At 40.3% G+C, this 24,284-nt stretch overlaps 1 protein-coding gene across 1 annotated transcript in view; it reads right to left on the bottom strand.

The window, feature by feature from the left end:
• Positions 1 to 24,284, bottom strand: part of dmxl1 (Dmx like 1) — a 50,027-nt gene that overhangs the window by 13,495 nt on the left and 12,248 nt on the right. The window contains exons 12-37 of the mRNA XM_022757740.1: positions 22,566 to 23,283; positions 21,900 to 22,021; positions 21,433 to 21,522; positions 20,890 to 20,992; positions 20,632 to 20,751; positions 19,925 to 20,143; positions 17,941 to 19,190; positions 17,428 to 17,689; positions 15,932 to 16,065; positions 15,378 to 15,564; positions 15,140 to 15,250; positions 14,277 to 14,446; positions 13,546 to 13,643; positions 13,223 to 13,388; positions 11,031 to 11,159; positions 10,736 to 10,874; positions 8,930 to 9,726; positions 8,459 to 8,557; positions 7,809 to 7,976; positions 5,595 to 5,786; positions 4,802 to 4,878; positions 2,612 to 2,733; positions 1,569 to 1,826; positions 880 to 1,082; positions 424 to 572; positions 111 to 196 (exon numbers count right to left, since the gene is read on the bottom strand). Coding sequence (XP_022613461.1) covers positions 111 to 196; positions 424 to 572; positions 880 to 1,082; positions 1,569 to 1,826; positions 2,612 to 2,733; positions 4,802 to 4,878; positions 5,595 to 5,786; positions 7,809 to 7,976; positions 8,459 to 8,557; positions 8,930 to 9,726; positions 10,736 to 10,874; positions 11,031 to 11,159; positions 13,223 to 13,388; positions 13,546 to 13,643; positions 14,277 to 14,446; positions 15,140 to 15,250; positions 15,378 to 15,564; positions 15,932 to 16,065; positions 17,428 to 17,689; positions 17,941 to 19,190; positions 19,925 to 20,143; positions 20,632 to 20,751; positions 20,890 to 20,992; positions 21,433 to 21,522; positions 21,900 to 22,021; positions 22,566 to 23,283 — 6,169 coding nt within the window. The remainder of the gene's footprint in view (positions 1 to 110; positions 197 to 423; positions 573 to 879; positions 1,083 to 1,568; positions 1,827 to 2,611; positions 2,734 to 4,801; positions 4,879 to 5,594; positions 5,787 to 7,808; positions 7,977 to 8,458; positions 8,558 to 8,929; positions 9,727 to 10,735; positions 10,875 to 11,030; positions 11,160 to 13,222; positions 13,389 to 13,545; positions 13,644 to 14,276; positions 14,447 to 15,139; positions 15,251 to 15,377; positions 15,565 to 15,931; positions 16,066 to 17,427; positions 17,690 to 17,940; positions 19,191 to 19,924; positions 20,144 to 20,631; positions 20,752 to 20,889; positions 20,993 to 21,432; positions 21,523 to 21,899; positions 22,022 to 22,565; positions 23,284 to 24,284) is intronic.

Here is a 24,284-nt window from a genome sequence, read left to right as displayed (position 1 = left end):
AACAAGGAGGCAATACGATTAGTTTAGACAGGCAGTGAGAGATAAGGAGGCTCTTATCTACATCCTGGATGTTAGTACATCAGGCGTATGTGGTGTATTTAAGTGTTTACCTAATAGATCATATCCTGCCATTGGGTAGAAGGACTTGAGGTTGACCAACACCAGCTGAACCATTGCCAGACGCATTAAACACCAACTGGGAGGAGAAGAATCCATTACAAACGAGACCATTACAGTTTTGAACATGAACACTCTAGATGGGTTTAATGCTGACTTCCAAAAATCTCAAACAATAAAGATGTGTTCAGACTGAATGTGCAGTCACAATCAGCTGTGAAGATATGCAGGTTTACTTTAAGCAGCTTGAAATGAGGCGAAGATGAGACACGGTTTGCAGTAATATCCAATCAGTGCCGTCATTACCTGTATGAATTGTGGTTTGAATGCTCTCGTTGTGGAGAGTTGGGGTCAAACACATCTTCATATTCATCGCCATCCTCGTCTTCATCTTGACTACCCTGGCTCTCTTCTGAGTCATACACAATTCTGTTTTCTGATGGTGGCAGCAGAGGCTAAGAGACACAAGAACACAATAACAGCAATGAAGAGGACAGACACACATACTGTTTTAGTTTGAAACAACAGAAACACACTTTCTTTTTCTTTCATTTGCTGCTAGTCAGCTTTAGTGTGTGTTGAGTATTATGGCGGATTAATGCATCTAAATTATTACAAATTACCAGTGTATTTACATGACATTAACTATACGCCTGATGAACCCTGAATAAAAAAAACAAAGATAAGCCAAGTTACACAGAATGTAAAGGAAAGGAGTCGATATAAAAAGGGTCCTGTCTTTTTTTTTTTTTTTTTTTTCACCTTGGCAATAAAGTAATCCCAAATGCTGAGCTCTGGCGGGACAAATCGTTCTTTAAAGATGGACGCAGCTTCTTGTTCCACTACAGGGACATGCTTGGGACTGGATGGCCCCTCCCGCTCTATCCCAGACTCCTCTTTGGAGCCACTGCGTGATGACAGAAGCCTGAATCGTCTGGACTTCCTGTCTGAGCCACTCGGGGATGCTGGGGTGTCAAGAGAAAGTGTTTGTTAAAATACAATGATTTCAGATGCCATCACAACCACACACACTTGTGCACTTGTGCATTCAAGCTTGACATGTTTTTTCTTTTTTGTGATTATGTCACCTTTAAATATTGAATCATCTTCCTAAAAAACAAAACAACACAACAAGAACAAATCAAACAAATAAACAAACAAACAAAAGTAGTTAAAATTGTCTACATTTTGTCATATAAACAGGAGTTGCAGTTGCATTACATCAGGTTTCCTCTGCCAACCATTAAGGAGTAGCACAAGAGAGTGAGGGAAACAGCTTCCACACTAATAGGTTGATGGATTTCTCTATGACCTACAGACGGGAACTCAATTAATTTAGAAAGGACGGACTTGATTTAGCTACTGGGTCAACACCCAAAGAAAAAAAAAACCCACACAGACAGACAGCAACTCAGGCAGACCGTCAAAAAGAAAACCACACAGTCACCCACCTGGTGGAGGTGTTCTCATGGGGCTGTTAGGTTTCTCTATGACAGGGATCCGGGCACCTCCTCCAAACACCGTCACCCAAAGCTTGCTGTTGAGAGGGTGGGCCACGATGCGAAACAGCTCATTGCTGGAGTGTGTGGCCATGCCGTGAACAAACAGACTGAGGAAGACAGCAGTCAGGATCTCACAGAGCAGCACAGCCAAGCCTGGCTGGCTCTCCTCACCTGCTGAGCTCAACAGCCGAATCAAGGAGGCGATGCCTGGGGAGAATAAAGGAGCGCAGAATGAAAAAGAAGAGATAAAGACTGTAGAAGCACTTTAAGTGTGTAAACTACAAGAACTGTATTTTTTTTAGACATCAAATCTTGTGGCATTTGAGAAGCAAAAAAGCAGGATACTAGTCTACTGAAAGTCACCTTTTTGTGGAATCCATTCAAATATTTGATTTAAGGATAATGACAATATTCTATATTTCTCTTCTTAGCAACACATTCAATGAGAAGACCTAAACCAACAATGAACTCATCCTACTAACAAACAATTTCCCTGTGTAGTCAGACCCTCATAAAGAGCATTCCTTGGTGCCATTTTCTTCTAAAAACTATTAAAAACACATCAGTGAGTCACAGCATTGTGCTAGGTGTCATGCTTCTTTATTATGATGAATAAGGGCACTGTATTTTATTTCCCACATCCAACATTTAACATCCTGCTGCCGTAAATACTTACAAGAGCACTGGAAAATAGTCCCCAGCAAACACAATATTTACTCATGTTTGAGTCCTGTTTGCTAGAAACTAAAAAAAAAATCAAGCTCTTTAAGGAAATTACTGAGCCTTTATTAAAAATGAGACTATATATACATGACCTGTTTTTAACTATTCAAATCTTCTGTAGGAATGAATCAGCTTGGAGCTGAATGCTACAGACAGGAAAGGGAGGTTGTACTAAGTTGTTGTTTCTTTTGGTTTTTTATTTGTTGACAAAGAGAAAAGTTTGTTTCTTTTAATTTAAGCCAAAAACGTATATGTTCTGGTTGATTTACCTGGCCACTGTGCAGGAGAAGTGTTGGGCTGCACAGACTCATCCATGCTGACAGTTCTGACTGGATGCTTCTGAGACAACAATACACTCTGATACACAATCCCTGTGAAATGGTTCACATGGCTGTGGGAGATGAAACAGACAAAAGAAATGGACCCCATTGAGTCAGTATGAGGGCGCAAAGAAAAACATTTATATTAAACATGAAATACTGTACTGAAAAGAGAAATTTTAAAAAATGGGTTAGGTGGTATAAATTTATAATGTCCACATGTTTTATTTTAACAGTTTTGACTTTGTTATGAAGTCTGGGAAACAACAGTTTCTAAGAAAGAGGCATCATGAGAAGAAACCCTTCATGATGAAGAAAGCAGGTCCAGTGAACTTTAGTGCTTTTAGGCTTCATATGGAAGTACCTGTTGGTTGTTTACTAAGTAGTTAACTAAACCAAACTGAAGTTAATGTGATAAAAGAGACAGAAAAAAGCAGAACATATATTAGCATAACACTCAACCTCCGCAACCTACATCCTGAAATACGTTTTAAAAAATTCACACTCTCGTTCACTCGCTCTCTTGCTCACACACTCGAGAGGAAAAAATAGAAGCACAAATTCATCAAACCAAAGCAGCGACACGCCCTAGGAGAGTTTATATCATAGTTACCATAACAAAGACAGTGTTAAATTAGAAATAGCCTTGCAAATTTAGTTAGACCGTTCAACTCCCAGCAGTATGTGATAGATGGCTGCATGTGTGCATTTGCTAAGTAGCGGATGAGGAAGTTACAAAACCAAGTGCTTATTTAATCAAATTGGTTAGAGTTGTGTGAAGTTTGAAACACTAAGTTCAGAGAGCTTACTCTGAAAGACTAATAAATGTTTTCTCTCTTAGCTTACAAAATTCCCAGTTTAAGACACAAAATTTCATTGATACTTGCAATTCTATCTGTGGTGTCACAGCATCGTGGCTTTAAAGGTCCACATCTTTTCAAGCACAAGTTTAAATAACTCCATACAACATCAAATAATTTGACAGAATGGTGACAGAAACTCACACAGCAGCACAGCTGTATGCCAAATGGGTTATTTAAAAAAAGAATAAAAGAATCCCACACACAGTCATTCACCCATCCAAGGTTTAAATCCTACTGGGTTGTTGATAAAGTGATTTGGAGTTATGGTACCTACGCCTCTTAAATAAACAATGTTCCTTCTGTCTGTCAAACCCAAAGATCAAATTAAGTATTTACAATGAGAATGATAAACAGCAGCCATGCAGCTCCCATAAATTATTCTCAACATGATGATGAAAACAGACAAGTGACTGTCATATTTTTGGTTAGAAAACTTCCAACATGATTTTCTTTTTCAATGCATTAAATCACATCACAATAGAGCTTTATAAAACCCGCCTAAAGCCTAAAGCCCAAAGCATAAAGCATAAAGCATAAAGCATTTGCTAAGATGATTTTTCATGAACAAAACCTAAGACATCCTGAAAAGCATATTCCATTTTGGTATTACATTTGTAATGTTTGACTTGAACTGTATGTGTGCATTACCCTCTCATTATAAAGTATGCTTGGTTACCAGCAGTCGTGTCCCTTCCCCCTTATTTCTTATTATTCTGCTCCAATAAGCCTAAAAACCCTCTAACACACAAACAATTGTAACCAGAGGACACAAATCAACATTATTTTTGTCAGCATTTTGTCTTTTAAATGCTAATGCTAAAAATCAGATCATTCATGACAGATAAATAATCCAGTGGCGGCTAGTGCTGTTAATGGAGTCGTGTCAGGGTGAATGTGGTGGAAAATGAAAAAGTTGTATCAAAGTCGAGCATCGCTTGAAGACATATTAAGAATTCAAGAATCTTGCTTGGAGAGATGCTGCCCTGTAGATACCCACTATGAACTCAAACCTTTTTGAGTCAGGTTGCATAAAGAGCTTTTGCAGAGACTCGGCTGGGACGTGCAAAGATTTATTTCCCTACATCCCCGAATCATTGTTAAGAAATGGATGGCTTGAAAATAGCTCATGGTTTATGAAGTGTAAGTGATGCGAGGCATGGGTTCAGTATGAAACTGCGAATTACGGTGCTTTGTGAAACAGTCCATGTAACATGAAAGACTAGAGGGTTAACTGCCCTAAAAGAATGGTAATAAGTGAGAGTACTGAGACACTTACCTGTAGGTGTGTCCATCACACAGACACTGATATATACAGGCAGACAAGGAAGCAGCTAAGGTGTGCATCACATAGATCTGAAATAAGAGCCGTGATCAGAGAAAAAAAAAAAAAAACATGAGATGAGTGTTCAATTGAGGTGCACTTTTTTCTTCTACATCTATGCGAAAGGGGTGGTTTGATTTGACAAACTTTGATACTCTGCAGTTCTCTTCAGCTCAGCGGAGCTTCATAGCATCTTTCAGCTCATTGTTTCACGACTCACAACCTCACTGTTTTCGTTCACTCTCACTGCTCTCAAGAGCCAGGAGTTGATGGGAGATCAAAACAAAAGCTTACAGGAGAGTGAATATTGGACTTACATTCATCAAGATGACACAAAAGCGCCTTCTAATGACTGCTAATGCATCTGCTGGATGTCTAAAAATGCAACTGTCTGCTAACAAGTTAGCTGTATATCAACTCAAAATGTGATAATATATCAGTTTTGTATTTACTACTTTATTCCATTGCCCACATTTGGCCAAAAACGAGTGTTAACACAAATGAACAAGATGAAATCTTTATGTCCACAATAAAAACTTAAAAAACAATAATGTTTATATCTATATGAATTATTTCCTTTAATTGTTCAGAAACAAACATATCCTATCTCATTGCACACACCTCCTGGTATTATTGCTTGCTTTCAATAAAATTTAAATTCATATGTCCTCTTGCAAGAAAACATTGAAGCCCACTCTTAGCCATTTGGATCCAAAGAATAGATTAATGCGACCAGAGGCTGTCTCACCTCATTGTTAACAACATCAGGATGTGGAGGAGAGTCGAGTGCATTGATGGTCTGCAAGATGTCATGAGTCAGGTTGGTCAGGTACACAATGGGATTGGCCACCACTGTCTTTACGTTGGCTGTGCAAGCCATCAGAAGAGGGATAGAGGTGGGTTGGGAACTTGATGTCACCACTGATTGGATAGAGTCGTCCTGTGGGCAGAGGTCAGAGAGGAACATGTCAAATCATTAGAGTATGCCTGCAGGCACACTAAACAACAGATGGCCCAATGAACTGATATTGTTGATCACAGTAAACTAGAATTACTGCCTTGCAGTTGTATCCCTCTGCTAACCAGCCAAACTGCAGGAAATATGGTCATCATCTCGCCTCCCTGAGTTACAACATTGAATAATGGCCAGAAGAGTTTTTGCAGAACATTGATGTGACAGTGAAGTTGACCTTTGACCATTTGGATTTAAAATGTCATCACTTCATCATATACTATTAGATATTTATGTTAAATTGTGTCAGAATTAGTGTATGAATGTGTGAGCTGTGGCCAAAAAAGTGTTTTGTGAGGTCACAGTGACCTTGACCTTTGAACACCAAAATCTCATCAGTTCATCCTTGAGTCCAAGACTTTGTGCTTAATTTGAAGAAATTCCCTCAAGGCGTTACTGAGATATTGCATTCATGAGAATGGGACAGATGGATGGACAGATGGACAACCAGAAAACATAATGCCTCCAGCCCTGGCTGTCGCTGATGTGGAGGCATAATAAAAACATTCAAGTGTTTAATGTTCACAAAAAATACTCTTCATCAGACATCACACCTATAAACTGGGACATATACTGTACATAACCTACCGTCACACCACAGTAAACATTCAACTTTCTCATATCTTTTTTTAGAGGGTATAAGAGACAGCTAACAAAGAGAACTAAGAACTGAGCGGTGCTGCTTTGAACTGTGAAACTGTATTTTCCTGAGCCATAATAAAGACAGGATGAGTCAACTGCTGGAGTGTCATACATGATCCGGTACTTAAGAGCAGGATGTGTTTTCCAGTGTATGTCTGAATGACATTTAAAGAGCAAGAAAGAAAACACTACCAATGGAGGAGTCAGGATTTGTGCGTGTTTACTAGATTCCTGATCATGACTTTTGTTCACTGTGCTTGATGGATCACATTCAGTTGTCACTGAGTTCCTCAACAGAAGCTCCACACACTGACTGAAGTCAAGACAAAGGAGAAATCACAAAAATTTCCTGGACAACAATGGAGAAATTTGACAACCATGGGACCAGAGTTGGGACAACAGAAACTGCCTTTATTCCAAAATCAAAGTAAAAGAGAAGAAAGACTCCCAGTGCCCATCAACTGTGCTAACATTCAAGTGTGTTGTTCCCATGCCAGCTCATTGAATTGTTTACCTCAACCTTCTAATAGTCAGCCTAAGGCAGGGCCTCCCTCAGGAGGCTTGGAGATTCAGCACAACCTGTCAACCCATTGCTGGAGGTGTGCAGGCAATCGCCAATGCACAATCGAGAGTGTGTGCGTGTGTGTCTTGGGAATCTAGTTGCATTAAGACAAGCTTTCAGATGGCTTCATGTTCGTCTTTCATTCGTACTTGGCCCCTCATCTGCTCATCATCCTTCCCTTCAAACAGAATATGTGATCACTTATGCTGTTATTAATTTACTTATATTCTCTTATTTATGTCTGTGGTTTATTTGATCATTCCTGTGCTTTTGTTTGATTGTAATAATCAATCAAATAATCTCATAATTTAATCTGTCTGTGTGCATATGTGTATATATAGATATATATATCTATACATAGATATATATAATTAATATATTGTGCTGTCAGCTATATCCAGAGCCTCTGACTGGAAAAAGGAAATAGTCAAACAAAGCATTTGTGAAACTGTAATTAACAAATCTTTGTCATTTTTTTTTTATTCCTAATGATAAATAGAATGATAAACAATCGCCAAAATACTGCAGCACTAGTAAGTCATCCTACTATTCTCCAATATTTTTTTTTTGTCAGTTAATTACTAAATGATTATTTGACAAACTGTTTGATCACCACCACCAGAAACCTAAATAGGCAGTGTAGTTCTTCAGTGCAAACAGTTATAGAGCCGGACTAACTTGGCTGCCACCAAAAAACTGTCATGCTCTTATTTATCAGTGGCCTTTGGTGTGCATGTCTTAATTACCTGGTGAGATTCTTGAAGCAACAATATGAGCTCCATGCGTACAGAAGCCAGTCCTCCACCGTGGGAGCCATGCAAGCTGCAGTAGCTCAGAAACATTCTCAATAAGGGCTGGTTACTCTGCAGCCAATGTCTCCTGCTCCTCTGGCTGTCACCACGAGGGCTTCCAGGCTGAAAAAAAACATCTTTCCTTTACTATTTTATGGACAAATCAATCAACATCCCTGCAAATATGTCAATTTCATTCAGCTGGCTAGTGATCAAATAAAAGCCCCACATTGGAATGCTAAAGGCAATAAACTAGTGGGTCATTGAAATGTTATTTTATTTTCTGAATACACATTATATGTATTGGGCAAGGGTAGGTATGTATAATCAAGTTTGCTGCTGAAACTGAAACAATACTGGAGAATAGAAAAATTTTATAGCAGCATGTTAGAAGGGTTTTTGTACCCCAGCAACAACAAAAAAAAAAACCCTGACCATCAGAGATCCAAGGAAGACTGGTTTGACTACTCTCTGATAGAACACAATTTGCTTCAAACTATGTCATGACACACTGTGCTGTTAATTTCTTATTACAGCAAGTGTTGCATCGATTTTTCCTCATGAACATTTGAAAAATCTAGGAGCAACCAGCTAAATATAACTACCTGTTCCTCCTCCACCAACCCAGAAACAGGGGCATCACCCTGGACAGACAGCTCTGGCAGGCAGGGTTTGTAACTGCAGCAACGCTGGAGAGCCACCACCTGGGGAAAACAGAATTTCATCTTAAAATCAATTTATCAAGAAGGAATTTATCATTCATGCGTGGGAGTGGAAGCAAAACATTTCACCAAAATGTCAAACTGTTTTCACAGGAGAAGGCAAACAACTTCATAAGAGAAAACCACTGGGGTTATTTCCATTATGAGGTTTATATGCACTGACACACAGAGATAAAATCTTTAAACAGTGAACATGAAGACAGGAGAGATGTGTGGGAATTATGCAAGTCATAAAAGTTTTATTGAGTGAACCTAAGGGTGCAGCCAGAATAACACACAGATGGATAATATAACAATATTAAAACTAAAAAACTATTATGGGTTTGACTTTTGAGTGTGTGAGTGTGTCATTACCTCTCTTTCTAACCACTGGTAGAGCTGGTAACGTAGCTTCCCCCCATCGAGTTCATACCCTGTCGACAGCGTCCGCAGCTCATTGGTCAGAATCTTTAAGCAGGCGGTAAACTTCAGCTGGGCTGCCAAGATGTCATCAGAAGGTGCTATGAAGTCATTGCGGTCTTCACTGTCCTCTCCCGTCACCGTCTCCATTAGCGGCGACATGGCATCCTGCGTGTCCTGGAACACACTGCTGCTGTCTGCAGCTTTACTGCTCTTACCATTCTTAGTTTCTTCTTCATCCTCATAATCTTCTTCATCGTCTTTGTCACTGTCCCACTTCAGCTCCAGGGGCTCATCTGGAAGTGTCACTGACGGCTGGCTCCAGTCAAAACTTAACACGGAATCTGACTTACTGTTGGATAAGCTGTTCCCATCTGACTCGTAGCCATTCAGAGCCGGCTGAGCCCAATCTGGGTCTGATGCTTGTCCATTCTTACTCCCAACACTGAGTTCACCAGTGATGCCTGTGTCCTCCTGGTTCAGGAGTTTGGAATGCTTGTGGACTTTGGGCATCTTGGAGAGGACTTCAAGTGCAAGCATGGGGCAGCCAGCGTGTAGGTGTGCATATGCAGCTGTGAAAAACAGTCTTCTCTCCTCCAGGCTAATGGAGTCAGCCCTGCGACCCTCAGCGGTCAGGCCAACTTTAGCCTTGTCTGAAGAGCCGAAATGGCGACGAAGGAGGAGTGGGTGGGTACGGAGGTAGGTGTAAAAGTTGAAAACCTCAGGGTTACAAGGAGACACAGAAGAGGAACCTGTCATAGATAAAAAGAGACAGAAATGGAAATTACCTTTGGCAAAACCAGCCACTTTTAGTGCTTTGACCACCGTGCGCAGATCAGACACAGAAATGCACAGCTGGACAGACTGAATCTTTGTTGAACCTCTTGGCAAAAATCTGAGGCATAGAGCTACAGTATGTGAGCACTGATACACAGCCAAACTGCATTCTGTGATCACTTAAAAGGCGAGTAGAGGGTGGAGTGGGAGTTTGAAAACTGACCAAATGGACAAAAAGGTAATGCTTTAAGTTCACTCTTTTTTTATCCAGGTATGAAAAATGTCAAACCGAAACACCTCATACTGTAACCCAGCCAGGACAGCACAATATCCATAAAGGAGAAGAAATATTTTCACCTTTCTATAGGTCGGTGTTTTTTTTTTCTCTGTAAGCATATTAGAAGTGCTTTGAGAAAATCATTTATGAAACACATGGGATGATCTGGGTCTGGTTTGGCTCTTGAGTCAAAACAAGGTTCATATTAAGTTCAGTACTTCATCTATTCTTAAGGCAAGCCTTGTATATTTTCTTCAATTAAAGTGGTCTTCTGTGTCCCGTAGGGTGCAATTACTTGTGCAATTTCACATACTTAAAAGACCAAAAATAGTTGCAAAGCTGAGACATTTTGTAAAAGCAGAGGATTTGACCTCAGTGTCATATTACAGTCTGCAGCACTTATAGTCCACCCCCGTTTTTACCTGCAATGCTGTATTCGACAGGCCTGCAATGTCCATAAAGTGAACAGGGTATTGAGATATTTTTAAAGCTTCAGAGAGTGCAGAATATATCACTAGGAAGTCAGACTCAATTTTACATAGTTTCTGGCTGAATAAATCTAGCTTGTACTGAAATCATTAAATAGTGTCATCAATTAAGTGTAAAAATAATCATTTCTGTGGTACACAGTACCAAACTGTACTATTTTTGTTTCGCCTTTGCATTGAGGTAAATTTAAAAAAAAAAAAAAAGCACTGCAGACCTACCAGAATCACATTTGCTCTCAGAGGACCCCGAACTGTTGCTGTTAGCAGGCTGCTCAAGTAGAGTGTCCAAGGCTTTGCTGTAGTCCTCCAGGACCCAGTGAGCCATGCTCCGCAGGAAAGGGTCCTGGTGGGCTGGAATCTGAAATGTACAGAGAATTACAATAACTCATTTTTAGTTTCTGCAGTGTATTAATTATCAAATGCTGGAGTCAACCATGCTGAGTATGAAATGATGCATTTTCCACAGTAAAAACAATAGCTTGTGGAGGCTGTGACATACACAGCCTCTATGCACCTGTTTGTCTTGTCCCAGAACACGTCTCTGGAGGATTTTTTTGTAGGTGGATGCTGTCTCAAACTCAGACTCATACAATCTGGAGATCACCAGAGCCAGCTGTAGGTCCTGCATTTTCTCTAAACACACCTGGAGGAGAAGGAAATAAACCACAGTCAGTTGGTAATTATAAAAAGATTTTTGAGTTATTGGCACAGGGCTGAATGGGGTGAGACAAGACAAGATATATGCAGACAAATAATGCATATTGTGGATACACACTAGTGCAGTAGGACATAATGATCTTCTGAAGTTACCGCTTTTCTTGTTTAAAGGAAAGAACAAAAAATGAAAAAATGAAACCCTGTGCTCACAGCAAAGAGTTGGTGGATATAGTTGAAGTTGTTCTAGTTGCTTGCAACTGGTAAGGTGTGAGGTGAATTTCAATGAGACTACCTCCCAGCCAGAGAGACTAAAAAACAAAGTCAATGATAGCCCATTGCCTGGGTGACACTCATTTCCATAAAATGCTTAGAGAAGCTCCAGTTACTCACACAGATAAAATAATGTGACTCATTGCTTCAGGGACTTTCTAAACAGAAATAACCTTGATGAATAAAAGGTTAAGTAAACAAAATGACCAGAAGCAACCCTCTTAATATGTGAGCAAAAAGATAGAGAGATTTATGTTTTTGTTGGTTAACACAACAGCCATTCTAACAATCATGCATAAACACATTAACTAACTAGAAGGGCACTTATTTGAGCGTATATACCAAAGCCAAACCATTCTTCTAATGTCTGTCTGGCTCTTACAATGAACAATAAAAGGAAAAAGGAAGTAGTTCTAAAACATAAGTGATTAATTTGACACCATAAATATGTCAGATTTTTATGCCTCCGCACTGGTGACAGCTGTGGCGAGAGGCGTCATGTTTTACCATCCCATTATCATGAACGAGATATCTCAGTAATGCCTCGAGGGAATTTCTTCAAGTTTGCTACAAATGTTCATTTGGACTCAAGGAAGAACTGATTTTGGTGGTCAAAGGTCAAGATCCCTGCAACCTCACATGTTTTTGGCCTCTTGAATGTGATATCTCAAGACAGCCTTAAAGGAATTTCTTCAGATTTTGCACAAACATTCAGTTGGAGTCAAAGATGAACTGCCTAGATTTTGGTCGAGGTCAAAAGGTCAAGGTCACAGTGGCCTCATGTTCTTGTGAACACGATACATCAGGCATGCCTACATTCTATCTACTACCTATATTTGCATAATTACCTCTGCCAAAGATGTTATGTTTTCAGCTATGCAGGATTAAGCAAAAAGTACTGAACCAATTTGCACCAAACTTGGTGGAGGGATACGACATCGGCCAGGGAAGAACCCATAAAATATATGGATCCAGTTAAAGGGGCAGATTTTCCTTAACATTGCGAGATAGGCCATTTTTCAACATTATTGTCAGTTTCTCAGGAAATAATGTATGGATCTTGATGTAAAGTAGAATTATCTGTGATTGAATGCCTCCACCAACCAGTCCAGTTGCAGGAAATATGGTAACAACCTCTCCTTCTGTTCCTGAGTTACAGCCTTAGATAGTGGCCACAGTGACCTTGACCTTTGACCTTTAACCACCAAATTCTAATCAGCTCATCCTTGAGTCCAAGTGGACATTTCTGCCAGATGTAAAGGAATTACCTCCTGACATTCTTGATATCACGTTCACAGGAATGGGACAGATGTGAGGTCATAATGACCTTGACCTTTGACCACCAAAATCTGATCAGTTTATCCTTGAGGTTAAGTGAACGTTTGTACCAAATTTGAAGTAATTCTCTCAATGCGTTCCTGATATATATAACATTCAGGGGAATGGGTCAGACGGACGTGTGTACGTATGTATGGACATTCGTACATACGTTCAACCTTAAAACATAATGCTTCCAGCCATGGCTGTTGCCGGTGCAGAGACCAGAAATACTGGTGACATGGTCTGTTTTTGTGAATTTGGTTTCTCTGCTTTTTACTGTATCAATCACTGCCCTTGACAATGAATTTCATAGATAAAAATTAGCAGGACTTGGTACCTGTATCATTTTATACTGAAAGCAACACTTTCACTTAGGTTTAGCAAGTTAGCAAGTGGCAATTGCAGCTGAAGGAACAAGTGCTTCTCGCAAACAATGTGTCAAGTCTATTTTCCACTTGCCTCAACAGCATCCTTAAGGGAGCCAGCAAGAAGGAAGAAGGCTGCAGAATGCTGGAACCGCTGTTTTCCCAACAGAGAAAAGGCATTTTTCAGTGCTGCTTTCCTCCACCGGTCCTCGCTGAAGTTGTTGCGGAAAAACTCAGTCATTTTGGCATTCTTCTGAGACCTGGAGAGAATGACGTTATTCAAAACAACAAAACTGCTGTCATAGATCTTCAGTGATCTGACATAATCTTTAAGTGCAGTGGCAAATGTTGAGTTGACTGTATGTGCATGTGTGTGCACTTGTATTTCATATGCAAAATCATGTCAGTTCTGCCTACCTGTACAATCCCCAGACCACAGCCTTCTTTTTCAGTGCAAGGTAAAATATAGCTGCATCCAGAGGATCATTGCTTCTCTGAAAGGAAGCCTTGGCAACCTGACAAAATAGAGAAAAAAAAACCATTCAGCTCAGGCCTCCTCAGTCTACAGTATACAGTCTTATTCACAGAACAAGTTGTAGCTTTATGGGTCATTTCAGGGAGTAGTATGCTGTATTTTATAGCAACCTCAGCAAAATCCCACTTTCAACTACCTGACAGCACTTCATAAATGAAGCAATCAATATGAAGTGCATAGGGCTAACACACTAATGGCCAACCTTCAAAGCCTTAATGTGTAGAAATGAAAGAAAAGTAGATATTTAGCATTGTCACTTGAAAAACGACTAAAACCACTTATCAAAATAGTATCAATTCATTTCCTGTGGATAGACTTTCAATTGTAGTTTCAAATATGTGGAAAAACACCAGACGTTAAACCATTTAAAAAATGCATTTGATGATTAAAATAAGGCCACAATAGCTAGCATGAATGCAAACTTAATGTTAAACTGAACTCCACAGAGGCACTGTCCTTCCCATTTCATATATACGTCCTCTTTTACTCTGATTGGCTACTGACTGAACAACCTGCAAAATTACTTCAAATTAGACAATCTATTTCAACAAAACTGGAACTGGCTCACTATTTAAGATTTGAGCACAAGTACTAATGACATTAACTGCCTCACCTTCTCAATGCACCTTCGTAGCTTGTTGGTGCTCCGCAGCCACCAGCCCACGCCCATGGAGCGGAGCTCAGGCCAGGTGGGCTCTCCCTTCTGTAGGGCAGGGAGCATGTTCAGCAGCTCCTCCTCCGCTTCAGAGTGGAAGGCCCAGGCATAATGACATGTTGACAGTCCTGTAGAGAAGAAAAAGACATGTGGAAAATGAGGAATGTTCAGTATTTCATGGGGAGAATATCAACACTGTAGATATACATATAACAAAAACCTGATAACAGCAACTTGAGTCAGTAAATACAGGAGCACAGTCAGTTCCATTTTAAGCAGTGAGCTTACAGCTACAGAGCTGTACTGCCACCCACTGAGGAGCCATAGATTATGTGCCTTGCTCAATGGCAACTTTACTGCAATAGTTAAGGATGATAAACAGACTATGGCTTGCTCGCTTCTCTTGTTGAAACTTTTACTGTCAAAAACTTTCAATTGAGGCCGTCAGTAACCTGCTCTCTGTCTAGCTTTAGGAGTCTTTATGGAGTAACTCCTCTAATATCTACATGAGCACTGAAGCTACACTTGAAGGAGTGCAGGTGGACATCTCTTTAAGCAGCAAGCTTTGAGCTTACATTAAGTCTTGCAAGATCATACAAGGCCAAATCATTTTAAGTGTACTATTTTACAGGGGCATTTGACTTACTAATAAATACTTATCTGTGAATTCTGGTCTTGTTAGATTGGAAAAAAGAATATTTTTATTGATGTGAATAGGGTCCTGCACAGTGTATTGAATAGTAGAGTCCTCCCCTGCTCATTTGCATCAGCTATGGAATGACCCCAAAGATGACTGTTTGAAAACCCCTATCTCACTGTACCTTGTCGTAGCAGCTGTGCTCTGTGCGCTGGAGGCAGGGAGGTAGAGAGGAAGGTATGCAGTCTGACAGCCAGCAAGAACTTCAGACCACAATCATCCAGTGTCTCTCCACCTGGTAAATAAACGACAGACAGCTTACTGATGCTGTTTAAAAATTTTCATTACATTATGTTGCAGAATGGAGAACATATCTACTGCATTTCTATCCATCTCATTTTATGTTTTTATTTCCTTTGTACCTTTGCTCTTCCCCTGACTGTCCTTCAGGTCTGTGCTTGTGGTAGCGATGGTGTCGGCCAACGCCATGAGAGACATCTGCTCCATACTAGTTAATCCCGGCAAACTGGAGTGAAGGAGGTGGCTGGACAGAACCTGGGCATGTTCTGGACCAAAGTACGTAGGACTGTACTGGGATAGGTCAATAACCTTCAGAGACAGAGGATTTATAAGACATCACATAATAGAGAGAGGCAGGAAATAATGTTAGAAGAGATAGTGGGTCATGACTGGACTCAAACTCTCAATTAAACATCCGTAATATTGTTTTGTGCACATTAACTATACACAAGAATAATTATATATGCAAACTTTTCCTAATGCCTCAAACTTTTGACAATATCTGGAGGCTCAGCTAACACCAGGCTAGATTTTTGATGCATTAGCTGACATGCACAATTATGCATGATGCATGTCTAAGGTACACAATGGAATACCATGAGCCCAAAATGTTGCTGTCCACTCTCATTTTTATAAAGTGTCTTTAACCAAGCCAAACAAGCCGACAGAAACTGACCTTGTTACTTGTTTGCTCCTGATCGTTGTCCAGAGGGTCCAGGTCCACTATGCTTGGTGTATGAAAGAGCTCATCATAAGCATCTGTGTGACTGGAACCATGCCCACTATCTCCGCTCACACTGCCCACTTTATCTGTAAGGAGGCACAAAGCAGAGCTAAATTACTTAAGACATGTAATTCAGAAGAGACCTGAGGAGAAATACCCTCCTGCTGTTCAGACAGCAGATCAAATTAAAATACCAAAGAGCAAGATCTTTTTCTTTCTTTTACTGTATACATGTTTCTGCTTTCATTCTTCTCACGTTGTATCCCGAGAGACACAATGAGGGAAAAAGTCGGAAGGGAAAAGTAGAAGACCAAAGAGAAGGGTATTATTCTGAGTCTCTCAAACCTTGAGGCAGGGTGGCTAAAAATGGTAGTTACTTTCCCACTGTAGATACTGTTTCTCTATTTTTGTTGTGTGCTGCAGCCATCTGCTTAAAAGTAATAATATATACAATACTTACAATCTTGAATTTTCACCCCTTTCAATTAAACCCTGTAGGAAATTAATCTAAACACTACCTCATTATATTTAGTTGTTATCCACAAGTGCATTCTTTTAATGTTAGCATATTAGTTTACCATCTCAAAGCATCTCTGGTAGAGCTATTGACGGGTTTCCTCGTTTCAGAGGAACTGAGACCTGATCCGGGATGCAAGTCTACTCAGTCTAATCTTAGCAACATAAATTTGTCTTTGAAGCATATAAATAAATTATCTTAATTACTGTGGCTTTCTATTCGTTATTAAGACATTGTCATTATTATACTGCTGCTCTTTTCCATTGCAGCTGCTTTTTAATTGATTGAATTAATTAATGGATCATCATGCTGCTGACGATGTTTGCTTTCTCTTTGTTAGGGTCTATTCAGGTCAATCAAATTTAAATTGGGTTAATTTTCCTTGCATCTATTTGGGGTCAGGTCTGGCTGTGCTTGGGTCCCTCTTCATTGGGTCTCTCTTTTTTTAATTAATTCAATTAATTTAATTAATTTCACATCGGGTTTAGGCAGCCACAGTGCAGGGTACATTTCTTGTAAGTATAATACATTTTTATACTAATGTGTCTTAAGTAAACTCACTTAAATTGAAATTATGAATGAATGAATGTTTTTTATGTTATAGAGGCTATAGGAAATTTCTGTGACTTGTTTTATTTATTGACTTTTCAAATTACTGTGAACATCCTTTATTTATTGTACTTGTCATTTTCCAGTTCCATATTTTGTGAATATGGTTTCATTTTCAGTACTTTACTCGTCTGTTTTAGCAGAGTTTTTCATATCCTGATTTATTTGTGGTGCTCCATCACAGTATCAACATTGACCGCCACATATTACTATTTGACATGAGTAAAATCTTGTAGATCTAGTCCCAGCACAACGGACTAGTGTGTCATAGTAGGACTGGCCATTGGGAGCACCCGAGCACCCCAAAATGTTGTATACCCACCAGGTTTTGGTGATGTATCCTCATCAGCTGCCAGAAGGGCATACAGAGGCAGGGGGGGGATGGAGCTTATCTCTGTGTAGTCAGGGGTGGAGTTCTCCACCCCTTTGCCAAACATCTTTGGATCCCTGGCTGTGCTGCCTCCAGCGCTGATGGTTCGAGAGCGCAGACGTTTCTCTGGATTGTTGGAGCTGTCTTTAAGTGCTACAATTTCTCCAGCAATGCATTTCACCAGGTGAGAGAGGATAGCCTTGGCACGGTGAACCTTAGGATAGACAAATGTTACATGTTTTAAACATAAGTCAAATGATATTACTTGCTTTGTAAATCAACCACAAAAAATCTCAACTTTATGCCAATTTCTTTCTTTTTAGATGTATTGGTTTGATTTACTACAGCTTCAAACCTTAAGAAAGTAAATTATATTAACTGACTATCATATCAACTTGAGAAGGTTCTTAAATAAAGGGAAAAAATAATCAAAAGAAAAAACTGTTAAATATTTCTTTAACTTACCTTCCCTAGATCCATGAGCTCCAGTAACTGTACAGGATGGTATTGGGGCAGAGTGGGAAAGAGCTGGTGAGCTGCTTCAAAAAGCCCAGAATCTTCCATCTCTACAGGGAGGTCATAAGCTGTTCTCTTCCCACTGAGTTTCTGAGCCAGGCTCATCATCGACCTTGTCAGGGCCTTTTTGGGAGGGGCTAGTGAAGACATTGGAGCCCCAGGACTGAGTCCCTCCTCCTGGCTCTGTCTGACAGCTGAGATTATGGAGGAGACACTGCTGCTGATGTCTGTGTCTTGGGTGATGGCAGCATTGGGTTTGGGTGGAGTTGGAGGTTGCCACTGGGAGTAGACGTGCATCTCACAGTCCATCCCTACTACCAAAATGCCATCTCGTACCCAAGAGAGGGAGACTGGGATGGGTAATGAGCCTTCAACAGAAGAGACCAGATCAACTGATCGAAGCAAGACCAGGCGAGACAAGATCTGGTCTCTATTGGCATCAGATGACAGACCCAGTTCTGGAGGCTTCCCAGAGAGACGGCCGTACATATAAATCTTTGTCCCTATACCAACAGTCAGAACATGCGACCCATCCTCTTGGGACACCCAGTCCAAATGAACTAGGCTCTTACTAGTGGAACCAAGACAGTTCTCGTTAGGCAAAGAGAAGTCCACGTTACTTGGAATACTGGCATTTCCATTTGTGCTACTGCTCATACCACAGTTAGCTGTCGGATCTGTGCTGTCCAGGACTATGGTCTGCTCTAGAATCCACTGTGAACCACCGGTGGACTCACACTGGAAGATGCCAATGTGGACCAATGGTCCTCTAATGGTTGCTAGGTTAGGGCTTGCAGTGAGATTTGTGCTGCGCTGTACAGTCAGGGTTGGGGTCAGGTGGGTGTTGTAGGGGGAGGATGCAAGGGTAGGAGGAGAAGTTAACAGTCCGTGAGGGTTCAGATGAGGTGTTGAGTTCAGAGGTGTGTTTGGCGTCTGCCTGTAGGCAACTGCAATCCGTCCAGTGTGACAGCAACTGACCTCTATGGGGCGACCTTGCACACTTACTGCACTGCTGTTGGGAAGCCTCTCCTCCACCAAGAGTGGCCACTCCTCCCACTGGTACAACAAGGTGTCCATACTAAAGGGCTCTGTCGCCACAACCTTACACCTCCAGAAGCGTACTTTTCCATCAGAACAGGAAGTAGCAAGGAGGTAAGGCACACGGCCAGCTGGCAGAGAACATGACGCACTCAGGTGACCTAGGAGAAGAGTTGACAATATACTTTTAGGATATTATTAGGCAAGGCTTTTCTCATAATTCTAAACTTTTATATCTTTTCTGTGAATTTATTTGAATTCATTTGATTTTGGAGCTTTGTTTTCCAGAAGTTTTGCGTGCTTTGTAAAATTACACTGTTTGAAATTATTCATTTTGAGTCCAATTTCAAAAACCTTTTCCAGGCTGATAATGAAGATTGTTGAAAAAATATCCACCGTTATCAGTTTCCATTTTCCATTCCTATGATAACAGAAGTAGCTTTTTAGTCGATAAAGCATTTTCTGAACCCTATTTTCTTGAAAGAGTTATTTGAATCAGTGTTTTCAATCATTTGCTAACTGAAGCACCAGCTCTTTAGAGAGGATAGAAACTTGCACCTTAGTCTACACTGGTATCTGTAAATGTTGAAGTAGCTGCTGAATTTCTTTATCTGTACCCTACAATTAGACTGGCAAACCTACACTGAGGACCCTGTATTAATTCCATTATTACTAAACAATTAAGGTGCAAAAAGAAATGTAATTATTATTACTACTGTAATTAATATTAACACTGCTGCTACTATGGTCAGTATACATGCATGTATGCATGTATACTGACCATGACTTGTGTTGTGCTCAGGCTCTGTGTGTTTTACCTCCAAGCCGTGATGTCAGAGAGAGTTTGTGAACTTATGTCATTTGTATGTGAGTGTGTGTCCTCATTGACCCTCACCTGCTGAGGGTGTAACACTGATGGCTTCTACCCCTTCTGGCAGAGCCATCTCTTGGCTGTATAGTCTTTGTGTTGTGAGGCTGAGGCGACAGGCACTCTGCAGATTGGAGGTGCAGGTTTTACTCTTCTGAGTTACTGGAGAAGTGAACTTGTCATAGTTAAACTGAGAGCTGTTTACAGGAGAAGCTGTGGTGGCATCCTTCTCTGTCATGGTTTCCTCTGTGGGGACACAACAGGAAGAGGGAAATATTGCTTAGAAAAGCTGAAGACGGAATTTCTAAAAACCTTTGCACATTATTTATTACTTTGTGACAAACACATAATTAGGATTATTATTTGAATTTTAGGTCTATGAATATATTTTTCAGTAGATCTACTTCCATAACAGCAAATTCATTGTACACAATATTCTCCAAACACTGTTCATGAGTTCTTAGGGCGATCAAAAACAGTTCATATTTCTCCACGGTCAATACATACATATTTTACAGCACAGTTATTGCTCTCTTACTGACATCATTATTTTGTCAGGAGGCTTGCAGTTATTGTGACTTTCTCAGGAGTAAAATTCTCCTCTAAGCTGCCATTCATCTATTTGGTTAGGGATTAATAAGAAAAAAGGTAAAAAGGCCTTTTCCTGAAGCAACTGTTAATCAAAAATGTTCCTGCATCCTGTGAACTTTAAGTCTTTTGTTCAAAGTACCCACCCATGGTGACGGGTCGAGCAGCAAGATGAAGATGCCACATGTGGAGGAGTGAGCGACCTGTCGGGGTTAATTCAACCACCACCAGAAAAAAACGTGCCGAGAAAGTCGGCTCACCAGAGGCTGCAGAGAAACACACAGATACACAGAGAAGATTAATGAACCGTGTTTAAAAGGTGGTGCAAATGTTTGATAATGAATTATATTTGAAAATATATACATTTTATAGCATTGAGTTAGAAAAATGAATTATATCAATACCAGCGGGGGAAGAATCAGGAGTGTCCTGTGTGCCCTCTGTTCTCTCACTCCCAAGGATCAGATCCTCTTCAAAAACATGCAGGAGTTGGGTCTCCTTCCCCTGCTGTAGAGAACAGCAGCAGCTATTATCAAACTACATCAGATGCAGACACTGAACCACATGCTTCATCTACTGCGGTGTAAATACGCAGACACACTGACACAGACGTGACGTGACACGTTGTGACGATGTTACGCGCCTCGCGCACAAGCTGCCTGAGGGGAAGAGAGAAGGTTTGCTCTGCACCCGTTCTTAGTTTTTTTTTTATGTTGACCTTTCACAGAGTCTACTGCAGAATGTTTCATATACAAATGCTCCAGATTTCAACAATGGCTTTTAAATATATTCCAGTTATAACTTTCATTTCAGGGGAAAAGTTTCTGTTAAATCTTTCTTATCCAAGACGTTTACAGTCTTGGATAAAGTGTCCTCAATGAGAGAGCAAGAGCAAGGGAAATTCGTTTGAATACACTCCAGTTCCCTTGGGCTTCATTGATACTTACAAAGTCAGTAATGGTATCCAGCTCTATAATACACCCAGGTTTTGCTGTGGATTGCTGACTGATGATGTTGAACACCTCCCCAACATATTTCTGAAGTGAAAAAGACATTAAAATTTCAGATTAGTATTACATAGTTTAAGCCTGCAGTTACTATGGCAAAGGAATTAACTTCTTGCTGGATTCAACTCTATATGGGCTTAGAAGGATCACTACCATGCAATTCATCTGAGTTTGATGAGTTTTGATGTTATCCAATTGTGCTTCTATGTAATTTTTCTGCCAAGTCATCCAAGGCTGACATTAGTGGCAAGTGGCAAGACAGCAAATTGACAACACCTTATTACCTTACCACATTCGTAAGCGCCCAGGGGAAACACGGATGTGCTGTTGTTGGTGTGCATAAACAACAATGCTGAATTTAACCTGCAGAGTTTGATGGAGTTTGAGAATCCTGTTTGATGACTTACTGATATCTCCGGGTTAGAGAGCTCACTCAGGAGTTTCTTAGCTTCGATGACAGCCTGATACAGCCTGAGTGAGTGGCCGTCACTTGCCACGAAGCAGGCGCTGGGGGAATTACAGTATACACCTAAAGAGGGAAAGAAAGCAACAAAAGGAGCGGTGTCAGCTATTAGGCTTGTTTTTCTAAATAAACATAAAAACAAAAATACAAAATCCATATAGAATACTGAGGTACGTGCTGTACCTCAGTATTCTTTTAAAAGTATTCTTTTAACAAAGACTCATATCAACAGTTGTAAAGTTCTATGGACTATCTACATTCTTGCAACATTTTTATTAGTGTGCCACTGTTTGAAAATTTTAAACCTTCATGGATTTTATGGCGTTTAAATTAGTTGTTTTCATGGGAATTGTTTATTTATATACAAGAGAGTATGCATGAGGGTAAAATAGACTCAAAAACTGTTCTAAAAATGATTTTTATGGGGACTTCAAGTCCCAAAGCAAAGTTAGTTATTCAGAAAAAGATAATTGAATTTCCTTCATAATACTGAACCAAAATAACTGTTTGGTAAACAAAAGAAATTATAAAAATGAAGCTGTGCTTAGTAAAATATCTGCCTGTTAAAACAGAGAGAGAATAAAGTAGTTTACTAAAAATATTTTCTCACCTAAACAGCTGCTGGGAATGAGTGTAGGCAGCCAGGCCACATTAGCAAATGCCGATGCATGGAGAGAATTGATCCTAGCTAGCTCGGAGACCCCGCCTGACAAAGACAGTGGGCCAACAGGGTCCACTCTCCATAAAATCAGCTCACTGTAGATCGCATTGGGATCTTGGGAAACCACACCAAGGGACACTCGGCTGGACCGTGACCCACGGGGCAGAGATGTCGAATGAGAGAAACCTGTGGAGCAGGCCTCTGGAGGAGCCAGGATGCTGTCTACCTCTGGCGTCCTCAAGGCGTTGTGGTGTGAGGTGGTGAGGAGGAGAGGGAGTAATGAGTGACAGGCCAGGTCATTGAGGTGGAAGCGGTGGCCACAGTACCGTGACTTGTGAGAGACACTGAGCACAGTGGAAAAAGCTGAGTCCTCTGCGAAACTGACTGCCCACTGGTTCAGGGAACCATCAGCATGTTTGGAGATCATAAGGACGTTCGGGGTGAAAATACTTAGTCGAAGACTACTGCTGGGTGCAGGTTTTCCTTGACCTACGTAGCTTATTAGAGCAGATTTTGTTTGAGGCAATGTGCTCCCAAGCGGTCGTTGTCTGCCATGTTGGATAGCCAGATCCACGTTCTTGTTGCAGGCATACATGACAACACTGTGGCTCAGGGAGATTGCATCACCTGTAGGGAATGCTACAGGGATACGGGACACAAACGACACCTGAGGAAGAAAGAGAGACATCAAAGCAATAAATTCCAAAACTAAAACTTTCAGCTCTGAGTTGGTGATAAAAAGGAAGCCAAAACTCAATTCTCTTTTAGCTTGAAATAAGAATATATTATGAAACAGGAGAAGGTCCCATGTGAATGTGGTAATGACACAAATGGCACTGAAGATCATGAACCCATTTTACAAAAGGGTTAGCTCCAAACAAAGAGCTGAAATTCTTGTATTCTGCATTCTGGACTGAGTGACAACTGACTTTTTGAAATTAACTAAGTCACAAAGACAGTGATGGAGACTTGAAGGATAGAGCCTTCTTCACATGCCCCATCACGTATGTATAAAAAAGAACAATGTTCAACAATACTTATGCTAATAATAATAGCAGGATCCAGTCTATATCATCTAATTAAAGCAGGCAGGCTTAATCAACCTGAATGTCAATGAAACTTGGGATTCTTTTAGCTGCGTTGCCCCGACTGACTAACTGCCGTGTCATAAGATTCTCATTATTTCCCTGCTAATAAAAATGCAGCAGGGGACTTTTCAATTTGATATGAAGTCACACATAATTAGAATATAATTGTCTGAATGGCTAGATGAGAAGCCATTAGAACAGGAGCTAGACCATCACGACTGTCAAAATGATTCAAAACCTTACTGATATGATAAATCAATGCTTTCCCCAAGAAACACTTCTCAAAAATGTGAATACAAACAAGTCGCTTGAAAGACTGACCAAAGCAAAGTCTACTTAGTTTACAGTGATAATTAAATCATACAATGAAAATATAATTAATATTTGCTTTACTGTTGTTTCCCATCATAACTCTTATGTGTCTCTGTATTTCTTTACCAATCTTTGAAGTGAGACAACACAAATTAGGAAAAAGAAAAAGGGGTTATTAATATCTGTAGACAACATTAAAAGGTGAGGGATTATGTTTGTTGATAAAAAAAATCAACATAAATGTATTAGCTGATTAATAATATTCCAT

The sequence above is a fragment of the Seriola dumerili genome, unplaced genomic scaffold (genome assembly GCF_002260705.1).
Source record: "Seriola dumerili isolate Sdu_G_001 unplaced genomic scaffold, Sdu_1.0 BDQW01000290.1, whole genome shotgun sequence".
Classification (NCBI taxonomy): Eukaryota; Metazoa; Chordata; class Actinopteri; order Carangiformes; family Carangidae; genus Seriola; species Seriola dumerili.
This window is presented reverse-complemented; position numbering and strand designations above follow the sequence as displayed.